Source organism: Triticum dicoccoides, chromosome 1B (assembly GCF_002162155.2).
Source record: "Triticum dicoccoides isolate Atlit2015 ecotype Zavitan chromosome 1B, WEW_v2.0, whole genome shotgun sequence".
Taxonomy (NCBI): domain Eukaryota; kingdom Viridiplantae; phylum Streptophyta; class Magnoliopsida; order Poales; family Poaceae; genus Triticum; species Triticum dicoccoides.
This window is the reverse complement of record NC_041381.1, coordinates 147828168-147840452: the sequence shown is the minus strand read 5'-3', so window position 1 is coordinate 147840452 and position 12285 is coordinate 147828168. Positions and strand designations below refer to the sequence as shown.

General features: G+C 43.9%; 1 protein-coding gene and 1 long non-coding RNA gene across 2 annotated transcripts; one reads left to right on the top strand and one right to left on the bottom strand.

Moving 5' to 3' along the window:
- Nucleotides 1-987: 987 nt before the first annotated feature.
- Nucleotides 988-4453, top strand: LOC119302929. Its single transcript, XR_005147791.1, has 6 exons — nucleotides 988-1444; nucleotides 1612-1848; nucleotides 1936-3488; nucleotides 3594-3695; nucleotides 3797-3886; nucleotides 4034-4453. It is a non-coding gene; the product is annotated as an uncharacterized LOC119302929 (long non-coding RNA).
- A 1098-nt stretch (nucleotides 4454-5551) lies between these two features.
- LOC119324191 (alanine aminotransferase 2) lies at nucleotides 5552-10279 on the bottom strand. The gene is made up of 15 exons (XM_037597957.1): nucleotides 10099-10279; nucleotides 9142-9192; nucleotides 8806-8856; nucleotides 8647-8712; nucleotides 8518-8579; nucleotides 8094-8172; nucleotides 7901-8005; nucleotides 7697-7807; nucleotides 7461-7598; nucleotides 7127-7201; nucleotides 6906-7026; nucleotides 6671-6825; nucleotides 6511-6585; nucleotides 6222-6425; nucleotides 5552-5888 (listed from the first exon to the last, which is right to left on the bottom strand). Exons 1-15 carry the CDS (start codon nucleotides 10135-10137, stop codon nucleotides 5772-5774), a joined length of 1449 nt encoding a protein of 482 aa, XP_037453854.1. The 5' UTR covers nucleotides 10138-10279; the 3' UTR covers nucleotides 5552-5771.
- Between the last annotated feature and the right edge of the window lie 2006 nt (nucleotides 10280-12285).

The following is a 12285-nucleotide window of genomic DNA, read 5'->3' as shown; positions in this document are numbered from 1 at the left end:
GGCGAAGCCTGGCGCAGGCGACGCGTGGCCATGGCCTGGCGCAGGGTGCGGCGCAGCGTGCGAGGGCGAGGCCTCGACGCGGGCGGGCGTAGCCTGGCTACTCCGGGCATGAGCGCCGCGCGGGGGAAGGGGACCCGCAACGACGGCCGGAGGGAGGCGACGCCGGCCGGTGGCCGCTATCATGACCTTTGCAGGAGAGGCCATGGCCGGGGAGCGGTCGCTTTGTCTCTCAACCAAATCGCTCTCGGGAGCGTGCTGATAATGTGTTCAGGTCCAAAGCAAAAATGAATGGAACTGTCTTCTCTTTCATTGATGATTCTACATATATATAGGTACAGGGAGGACGCCTCGTTGGAGAGGCGTCTCTATGTGAACTGGCCCGACGGTCGCCGAAATAGCATCCGTCGGCGGTTAATACAGGCAGGGATTGTCCGTTAATTAAGTATTCCCACCGTCCGGAAATATTTGTCGGAGAAATGCATAAAAATGAATGTATGTAGAACTAAAATATATTTAAATACATCCATTCTTTCGACGAGTATTTCCGGACGGAGGGAGTATGTTAATTAATCTTAATAATCGTCAACCAATGTATACCCCTTAGCTAGATTTTCTTTGTCCTAACACAAAATGGAGCTTCTGCCTTCTTCTGGCTGGACACCTGGGTCCACCATCAGGCACTCGCTAACGCCTTCTCTAGTATGTTCACCCACTTCACTGATCTAAATATTATACTTCCTTTGTCTTAAAATAAGTGTCTCAACTTTGTACTAACTTTAAAAAAATTCCTTATATAACACTGTTTTAAATATTGATTCCTTATTTAACACTCCAAAAAAATGTCTTCCCTAAATAACACCAAGTGTAATTTTTTTCCCTTTCTAACACTTCGTCAAGTCCGTTAGCATATGTCGTTAAGATCTGGATTGACTGATGTTAGTATTTTCTCGTTGGACAAAATTACCCCTTTGAGGAAAAAGAAAAACAGAGACCAAACCGGTCTCTCTATTCTCTCCCGACCCGACTCTTCTCATCCCCTTTCTTCCCAACCCTAGAGGCAGCGGCGAACCTCCCAGGCTTAGCGGCGGCGGAGGGCTATGGATGGCGGCAGTTCTGCGGATGGAGACGGCGTCGCGGACGACGGCCATGGCGCGGCTGCGGACGTGTCATGGCTTGCCGATGGCACCGGCGGGGCTGAGGTCAGGTCAATCCAGGGCGTCGCGCTAGCCTCGGGCTGCGGTGGGGTTGAGCCAGCATCGGGCCAGGCCGGAGACTTGGCTACAGCTGGCTCGGGCCTGGCCGGTGGCTCGGCTGCAGCTGGCTCGGGCCAGGGCACGGAAGTGGCTGGGGTCTCCGACGAGGGCATGGCTGGGTCGTTCTTGGCAGCAGCTTCAGGCCAGGACGGTACTCAGTTGCCGCCAGCAACATGGGCGTGTCCAGATGGGTAAGGGCCAATCTATCTAGTAGCAATTATCATGTATAGATTGTGCTAGTTTGTGTAGCATTTGAGGAAGAGATCTTTTCACTTAATTTCGGTTAATGATCAGATTGTCAAGCAATACTCATGCATAGGTTTAAAGCAAAGTTTAAAGTTGTCTTTTTAATTCACAGGATGGATCCAAATTCGAGTTATTTGCTCAAAATTAAATTGTTTGGCAACCCAAAGAAAGCTCGAAAGGACATAAAATGTTTTTGTTTTGAGAAGGTCATCGACTGTGACTTGACAAATTATAAGGATTTGGTCGAGTCAATTGTAGAGCAGTACCCGCCGCGTTATTTGGAAGTTGCACATGTAATTGTCCATGGAGGATAGATGCTTCTACGACCGAGGATAAGTGTACTATAATGGTAATTTTTTAACTCTATTCATTTGTGAACATTTATTGCATAATTGTCAAGTGTTTTTAGCTAATTACCTCTATCTCTCTTTTTAAGGTGAAGAAAAACCCATGTGGTCATGATTGCTCTAGTACAAGAAAGAAAAAGAAGATGAAGAATGCAACCAAGTATTGGATATGTGATAAGGTGAAGGATTGGCTGATTGAAGATGCTACTCTCGGAGCAAAGGCATTGCGCAAAAAGATTAAAGAACACCACAAGGTTGACATCCACTACAAGAGGGTATATATGGGTAAGAAGCTAGCTCTGAAAGAACTATATGGTGATTGGGATAGCAGCTTTGACAATTTGTATAGGTTTAAAGCACAAGTAGAAATCTCTTGCCCTGGTAGCATAGTGCAGATCGATCATTACACTATAAAAGAAAAAAAATAGGTTTAGAAGGTTCTTCTTTGCTTTGAAACCTTGCATAGATAGATTCCTTAGTGGTTGCAGACCGTATTTGGCAGTAGATAGCACATTCTTAACAGGCAGGTTTAAGGGGCAGCTAGCCAGTGCTACCGCTGTAGATGGCCATAATTGGATGTATCCACTTTGTTTTGGAATTTTTGATTCCGAAACAAATGAGAACTGGATCTGGTTCATGCAATTGCTTAGGCAATCCATAGGATCGCCAAGGGGTTTAGCCATAAGCACTGATGCTGGGCAGGCGGTGATGACAGGGGTAAAGGAAGTTTTCCCAGAGGTAGAACATAGGGAATGCATGTTCCACTTGGTGTCAAACTTCAAGAAAAAGTATCACGGAAAGGTATTTGATGACCATCTTTGGGCTGTTGCTTACTCATGGAACAAGTATATATTTGAGAAAAATTGTGTTGCAATGGAGACAGCAAAGCCAGTGGCAACTACATATCTTAGGAAGTGGCACACTAGGTTGTGGACTAGGAGTCAGTTCTCAACCATTTGTAAGGTGGACTGTGTAACCAATAACCTGGCAGAGTGCTTCAATAAATGGATTAAGCACCACAAGTCCTTGAACTTGGATGACTTAATGGACAAGCTTAGGCAGATGATTATGATCATGTGGAATCGAAGGAGAAAAGTAGCAAAGAAGTTAGCTGGCTTATTAATTTTGCCCCTCATAATGAAGAAGTTGAATGCAAAGAGTAGAGAGTTAAACTTGGAGGTGGTAGAAAGCTCAGAAGAAGTTGCTGAAGTTACTCAATTGGGAGGCAGTGGGTCTTTGTCGTCAACTTGCATGACAACACATGTTCTTGTAGACAATGGCAAGTTTCCGGCCTTCCTTGCAAGCATGCTCTAGCATTCATCACATCACTTGTCAATGCACATATACAGAATTATGTGGACTCGTATTACTCCATTGACAAGTTTAGGTCAGCTTATGGCCAACTAATCCCTGCTATGTGTGACAAGACCCAGTGGCCTGAATCTAACCATGGATTCTTCATGCATCCACCCTAGTTAAAAGTTGTAGTTGGTCGGCCCCAAACTGAGAGGCATAAGGGTTGTGGTGAGAAAAAGGGGGAAAGTGGCCAGCACTTGTGCCCTATTTGCAAGGAATACGGGCACCATTGGCATAAGTGTAAGAATGGTAACAAAGATGACATTGCTGCTTTCATGGCTGTGAGGTAATCAACTATCCATCTAATCTCCTATTGCATGTTAACTACTTTCTTGCATTATTGTTTTGTAATCACCTATGAATGTTCACTACTTTCTCATTTCTCGTGTAGAGAACCACCAAAGAAGAGGAGGAAGACTACTAAAACATCCGAGTCATCCATTGTGCCAAGAGGTGATGACGCGCCGGCAACCGCTATGTATTTTCCACCAAGGTTACCGATTCTACACCAATGCTTGTTCCAAATGATAACTAACTTTTATTTGTGCCAAACGAAAACTGAGTTCGATTTGTATGTATTCATGTAATCCATAGCCAAAACTTGGAAACTACAACCAAGAAGAAGGGAAAGCATAACCAAACATTGGAGACTACAAACAAGAAAAATGCAAAAGGGGGGGAAAGGTGACCTTTTCTGTTTCTGGATTTTAATATCATATATTATGCATAGTTGATATTGTTGTTTGCCGCCATACATGTATCAAATATATCCATATGTATTGTTGCCATACATGCACTACAATAATTTGACAGCCATGTTGTTATTTTAAGGGCCACAAGGAAGATGGAGCTTGCTAAAAAGGATCAAAACAATCCGATGGTGCCATTTGACAGCCCTGCAATGGGCACTAGAAGCAAAAAAGCTTACCCAACTAGCCCTGCAATGGGCACAAGAAGCAAAAGGCGGCTCAGCTTGTGAACTCCATCTAATTTCTTTCACTTAATGTCACTTTTGTTGCTGCTCATGTCATGTCGTGTGGACTTGGAGTAATGTATGTGAACCTGGGTATGATGTGAGCCACTTTTGGGTTGCTAATATGATGTATGTGTGGACTTGGGAGTAATGTATGTGAACCTGGGTATGATGTGAGCCACTTTTGGGTTGCTAATATGATGTATGTGTGGACTTGGAGTAATGTATGTGAACCCGGGTATGATGTGAGCCTCTTTTGGGTTGCTAATATGATGTATGTGTGGACTTGGACTCATGTATGTGATTCTGGGCATGATGTGAGCCACTTTTGGGTTGCTAATATGATGTATACCTATGATGTATGTGAGTCATATATGTGTACTTGGATGTGAGTCTGGATGTATATGGAGTGCCTCATGCCATTGGCAAATTTGAAGGTGTGTGTTGAACAATATACATATGAATTGTGTCATAGGTTCTGCCCAATTTTGAATTAAATTTCAAAATAAAAGATTGTCCAGAATTGCATGTTGACAAGGAAAGTTCTGCCCAGTTTTGCAAATTAACAGCAGGAAAAAGTTATTGATCCCCATGTGAATGATTTTGATCACAAGTTTGCATTAGGGGTAAGATCGTCTTTTCATGTGCCATTTAACACCGTTAGTACTCAAAATAGACGGAAGTGTCACAAAGGGACAAATTTTAGCATTGTTGTAGATAAGAAAGAAAAGGTTTTACGGTGTTAAATAGGGCACAAAAATTTAAGCAAGTGTTAAATAAGAAATTCTCTCACTAACTTTAGAGGGAGTAGTTTGCCCGCTCATTTTGATCTGTGTGCATTTTAGACTTTGAAAACACCTAACAAATTTCGAGTCTTCAAAGTTGCAGTCGCTTCTGTCCTTGCCCTTCTCCACCAAGCATGCGTACCCATTCCTCATGCAAGAAGACACCAAGGACATGAATATCCATTACTCCCTCCGTTCCAAAATAGATGACTCAACTTTATATTAAAAAGTTAATATAAAGTTGAGTCATTTATTTTGGAACCGAGGGAGTTCATCTGACGCCTCGCGCTCCAGACAAGGTCAAAGTCCTAGCCTAGCTCATGCTGCGGGCGCCAAAGTCCATCGCAAGAGTAAATCTCCACCGAGAAACCACGCTTCATTCATTTCTTCAGTGTCCTCACTACGCCATAGTTTTTGCAACGCTTGGGCATCCATCTTCTTGCTTTGGAAGACCTACACTCCCGGACCTATACTCCCCGCCCCGCGGGACACGCCACCACCCATACAGATGCATCCCAAGGTTTGGCGATTCGCCTTGCTCGTCATACTTCAGAATTTGCCAAGAACACGAGGGGTATTCCGCCACAGATATCAAGCAAACTATAGGTGGAAAAGAAATCTCAGTTGCCAATTTGCCATCAAAGGCATCAGACTGGTAATCTGTTTCACAATCTGATATAGTATCACACACACACAAGCCATGGATTTCCTTTATTTTGTCTCATCTACAGGATACTGCTCTCAACGGGGGCAAAAACGCCTAGGGAAAATCCATGAGGCTTGCATGTAATCCAACACATGTTACACCAGTTTAGTCACGGTACTCTGCCATGAACGTCTCATGGAACACCGTGAAGCGGGAGATGATCGCCGGGATCTTCTCCTCCTGCGGAAGGATCGTGCACCTGAAGTGCCATGTGCCAGGAACCTGTCGAGTACAGAGTATCAATGGCAATGTTATGGCTTAGGGTAAAAACACTGGAAGGGAAAGTAGGTGTAATGTATATTGTTCAAAACCCAGAGTCCATAAATGCTTTCACTAACAATGGACAAAACGTTTCAGTTCGGGCATGTTGGTTCCATATCTATGTTGCATAAGTTCAACACACACACACAGAAAAAAAAACTTGTTCTTTTATTACGAAAAAGAAACTATATGATTGTTACCAAAATAATGCTAGATTTATGTCCGAACCAATAGTATCAGCGACTACAGGCATCAAAATTGCATAATCTTTCTATCAAGATTGAATCTGCTCACCTGTCCAAATCCAGATCCAGGGACAACAACGATTCCAGTTGACTCAAGGAGACGAAGAGCATAGAATGCATCAGGTGCTTTGTTAGCAGCTTTAGCGGCCTCAATCGCCTTCTGTGGTAGACAGATTTGAGGGAACAGGTACATTGCTCCTTCAGCCTTGTTGCAAGTAATTCCCTCAAGTTTACTGAATGCAATCTCCAATGCCTGTGATCATGAAAGCAGCAGTAACAAATTTTAGCGTGTTTTCAACAATGCATTTAGGGGTATGAGATATAGAACCATGGTGCACCTTCGCACGACGAGCTAATGATGCAAGGATCCCATCTTTTTCTGCCTTGTATGAAGCATATGATTCATCACTTGCCTGCAGAAGCCATTAATGGTATTTATCTGAAGAACTTTGTATTCTCATTTAGGTGTAGAAATTTAAGGAGCATCATGTCACTGACCTTTGGTGGGTTCATGACAAGACTAGCAAGGATCTGGCCGGTGATATTGGAACATAGGTTCACTGATGCTATTTTGTAGATCTGCTCTCTTACTGGAGCACTGAAGCCAGTAATCTCCATGTAACCACCTCTTTTACCACACTCACCATAATATCCTGGTGGTAGCACCAAAATAGTTTTGGCAAACCAGCAACATTGTGAATAGAAGAATAAGCATGTGGATCTTTCTACTTACCCTTAGAAACAGATTGATATGATACTAGAGGGAGATCCTCCTCGCCGTATCCCAAGGATCTCACTATCTTCTTGAAAGAGTGGAATTTCTTGTTGTCAGCGTAGATGTTCTCTTGGTATACCTACCAATAGATAAATGTCATGAATGTTACACACAACGGAAGCAATAGAATTAAGCAGCTAAAAGTGTGTTGTGATGCTTTGAGAACCATTATCCCTCACCTCATCAGCCAGAAGAACAAGACCCTCATTTTTGCAGAACTTCACTATGTCATATTGGTTTTCCTCAGCAAGTACCTATAAATAAATGGACCATCATAATTATTGATCTTTTCTCCTTTTTAGTTATCTTAGTCACCTTCAGAATATTTTATACATATTGCAGCCCAAGCAAAAAAGAATTATACCCTAAGCTATCCTACAAAAGAATGGAGAAATGTACTCACTTCAAGAATACAAGAAATGCATGCATTATGTAAAATATATGGCGTGGACACCATAGTTGCAGCAAGCCAAGAAGGTTTTCTGGACCAGAAGGAAAAAGATGAGTATAAACCTGTCCAGTAGGATTTCCTGGATTGATAACCACCAAAGCCCTAACGTCGATGCCTCTTGACCGAGCATCTTCGAGTTGCTTCTTAACATCAGAGATTTCCAAACCCCAGCCTGTCGATTCATTGAGATAGTATGGGACCTGAAAGATATGCTCTCAATTCAGGATTTGGTGCCGCATGAAATATAACTATACTAAACTTAAACTTCGTTTGCCAGGCAAACAGGCAGGATACATACAAGAGATCCGCCATGAAGAGCTATAGAAGCCGAGTACAAAGGGTACTGAGGAATCGGGACAAGAATGCCATCTTTCTCATTCCTTATCAGTAATTGCATCATCAGGTGCACCTAACAAGGGAAGAGTAACATGATATAAGAGTTAACTACTTAATGTTTGTTCATACATTGTCTAGCAATCGAAGGAAGAGGTAAATTTCATACCCCAGGACTTGCTCCGTCTGTAAGAAAAATATCATCAGCATTAGCAGGAAATCCATCTCGTGAAGCGATCCCAGAAGCAATTGCATCACGAAGTCCTTTTATACCCTAGGAGAATGGTAAAAAAAAAAGTCAATCCAAGATTCCACATTTTTCTCCTTGCGGCAAGTAATAAATTGTGCAATGAGATGATTACCTGGCTATGACTGTATGCTCCTGTTGCTCTTCCAGGTATCAAGGCAAGAATCTGCTTTGCTCGAGAAATAGAATCAGCACTGCAACAAGATGAAGCATCAGGTATAATATGCAACAGGTTCACGCTAAGACAAATGAATTAGTTCTAGGTATTTTTCATAATCAATCAGAAGTGGAAACACACAGCACGTATCGATTTTTAGCACTGATAAAGTATAGGCTTAAAATGTTGCAGATTGATGCATCACACCCTATGGAATACTTTTACTCCGCAACTGTGTTTTTGCAATTATTCAAGTTCATTTGAATCGCAAAAAGTTAGCATGATAGCACTTGGTTAAGGGTATCCGTCAAAATATCCTCCCATACTAAGTTTTCCTTGCATTTGTTTCATGCTGATGAGCTACAATGATGCCGATATTCACCTGAACAATGTTTTGATTTCCTCTTTTTTCAACAGGTCTGGATGATCACAAAGTGCAAGAACCTGCGATATACCATGTAAGAATCCAGCGGAACAAACTTTAAACTCTGCAGGTACAAAATTCACATACCTCCCTGAAGAATGTAACTGGTTGCTGACCAAGAGATTGTGGGTTCCCAATGTTACAATAGAGGATCTGCAAGGGGAAAAGTTGAATGAGCTAAGAAACTGTACAACATAACAAGAAAACTATCTATAACATTAACCTTCAGAATCTATGCTTAAGTACCTCATCAAAAGGTAGAGATCCTGGTTGAGTTTGCAGCTGTTGCTGCAAGCGCTGGAAACAAAAAACAAAATTACCTGGTTAATCAATTTCTAAATACTTAATGGCACATGAACTGGCGTCTTTCAGGAAATGCCAGGTAACACCCTCTGTTTTTAAAGCGTATCGAACTGTTACTAATACCAAGAATTCCTTGTCAAAATTCAGAATAAAAGTGCATCCTACTAAACTTTTATTAGACTTGGTGATTATCTAAAAACATGAGTAAAGATTTAGCTAAACTCTGAATACAGGAGATTTCAAATTACAGAAATAACACTTGTTGGCCAGTTGAAATACCTGAGCATGGATGACAATCTCTCCACGCACAGCATACTCACATTTTAAAACCTGCAACAGTCATCATAAGATAATTAACGAAGTGGCTAGTTTTTGGAAAATGCACATAGTTGATCAAATGATGGTCAAAATTAATCAGCAACTCAAATAAATAAAACACAGAATGCCAGTAAATTCTTGAAAGTGGAAATATAATGAACTTATAATCATGTCAGAGATGTGGACGGAATGCTATGCAGTCATATGACCATGCAACGGTAAAGACCTCCAGGTGAAAGAACATATGCACAGAGACAAGTGGTCTGTTCACCAGATGCCCTGTCACCAACTAGAACATGTGAAAATCTTCACAAGTGACAAACTGGCAACTGAGCAGCATCTATGCTACAGTATCATTTAAACAACAATATTCGTGCTTCAGCATCAAAGATGTCATTGTTTATAGTGCCAAAGAAAAAAAAGGATGCTGACTGCCACCGTCACACGAAATAGTGCATGCCAGCAGCTCAACAGTACCGAGATCTACCTGCTGGCTAGTTTTCCCTCTCTTTTTGCGGGAACTGACAGCACCAAGGTAAAAACACAACACTACAGTACAGACTTACACTTCTAATACTGCTGAATGACTCTAATTTGCAGACCAAGAGTTCATCAGTTCACTCTGAACTAAAATCGAAATCTTTAGATGATAAGTTTGCACTGAAAAAAATCCTCGCTTTCAACTTCGAACTATCAGATCCAGAACACTAAAGCGGAATAACCAAGCGTGTCAACTAGCACCACAAGCGCACGACTGAATCAGAAACAAGAAACTAAGAAGAATCCGACGAAGTAAGACCACATCCAAGTAGACGGCCGACTACCCGACTCACAGATCAAATCAGCAACCCGCCCCCCGCCTCGCCGGAAGCGCCCAAGAAAGAGAGCAAGAAACAGACAGGAGAAGCGCCGCCTCACCTTGGGGTTGAGGTTGTCCACGGCGACGGTGGCAGCCATGGCGAGATCAACTAAGGCGAAGGGGGGCGGCAGAGCAGCGAGTATATCCTGACGCCTCTAGCTGTCCGTCTCTATCTCTCCGCGGTTTTGTGGCGACTCGGAAGGGAGAAAGGAAGGCGATGTGCTTATAAAGAAGGGAGGGATCGGGACGAGGATGGAAACAAAACAAGCGGGGGAGGTGAGGTGTTCACCCACAGGAAGGGACGGAGGAATGGAAAGCGGGGGGAAGCCGCGGGATTGCGGGTGGGCCCGCGGGCGCCGCCGTCCTCAGGCTCAGCCGCGGTTTCGTCTCGGCCTTTTGCTCTCAGAAAGTGTCAAGATTTCTTCTCTGCTCCAAAAAAGTCCGGCCAATCCTTATTGCGTCCACGCTGCCGCTTTCTGTCATACTATATGTGAGTTGCAAATTTTCCCTTTGCCTTTTTGTGTTTCCTATTATTTGTCTTTGCTTTTTGGCTCCGTGAGGGGTTGGAGAAGCAATTGGTATGGTCGCACACATGGGAAGAACTTGCCAAATCTTCTTTTGTACACACTAGATAATTGCTTTTTTTTAACACAGTACAGACGAGCAAACGCTCATATACACGCGCATACAGTCACCCCTATGAAACACACACGTGCACTCTATCCCTATGAGCATCTTCAAAAGACTGAGCCGGCATATCATCTTGAAATTTACAAAGTCACCATAGGCACCTCGTCGTTGATGGGAACGTCTCCTCTCACTGAATGCGCATCGTCGAAAATCCTGAAATAATTTCAGGAATAAATGCAAGCACCAAAACTTAAACCTTGATGGGCTAGGATATCACAGTCTCTCTAACCATCCAACCACAGATTGATTCGCCACTAAATAATTGCCGGTACATCAAATTATAAATATTCTAATATAGTATATGTTACACCATGATTTACTTGCCCGTATTGATGTGATGGTGTAAACAAATGTCTGCCAAATAATGCATGTAATAGTGTTTGAAAAACACTGTCTATAATAATACCTAGCTAAATATATTTTAGGATTTTATTTTATTTTTGGCTTACCAAAGATAACATAACTTTACTCCTATTTGGCAAGTCAATAAAATGTGAGACAATTAAGACCGTTTCCAAGGAATTATGCCCAGGAAAAGGATGGAATATTGGACGAAGCACTCCGCCTAGCAAAAAGAAAAAAGGAACGATGTTGTTTTTTAAGTAAGAATAAGTAGTAAAGATTATCGGCTTAACAAATAAAACATAAGTTTATTTAGTAAGTCAATAAATTTTGGATAATTAAGATATGTTTCAAGGAATGGTGCTTAGAGCATCTCGAGTCGCCCCCAATAGGCCCCTCCAAGCCTCTTTTTTTTGTCGCTGGCGTAAAAAATTTGGCCCAACCGCGTCCCAGAAGCCCAATTTTCGCTGGCTCAGGCCGTTTTTGGCGCCGGCGAACCCAGACCGAACCCGGCGGGAGCGTCTGAGGGCGCCGGGGAAACAGATTTTAGCACGAACGGGAATGGGCCCGCCGAGTCAGTGACTAGCCGCCTTCGTTGTCTTCATCGCCTCGGTTCCCGCGGGAATCAATGCCAAGGCTGCCACGCTGCCGCGCCAGTCAGCCTTCCATTGATGCCTAACGGGCGGCGCAGTGAAGGCGCCGCGCCGCGTGTCCCGCTCACTCCCGCCACGCGGCACCCGGCGGGCAGCCTCTCACCGCCCATCCTCGGCTATAAAAGCCGATCTCACCACCAGTGAACGCCACAACTCGCCACCGGGGCCCCTCTCACCACAACTCGCCCTCTTTCGCCACCGGAGCCCCTCTCCACTGCTCTTCCCTGCCGACGAGCAATGGTTGAGCGTTACCCAGGCGACGCCACGGCGGCGAACGACTTCGGCCGACGCAATCTACGCAAGGACGAGGCACGCTTCCTCTACGAGGCCGACTACTCGGCGCCCCCGGACATGCGGGTGCCGGGCTCATGGAGGCTGAGCACCGGTGGCGTGCCGGTGCCTCTGGTGCCAACTGGTGCGGAACGACGCGCCGAGATAGAGTGCATCCGCTCGTCGCTGGTGAAGGAGCAGCGAAACGAATCGAGGTACGCCGTCGACAGCCACACGCTTTGGACATGTACTTCGACCGCCGCCAGGCCGATCAGGTCGCCTCCACAAAAA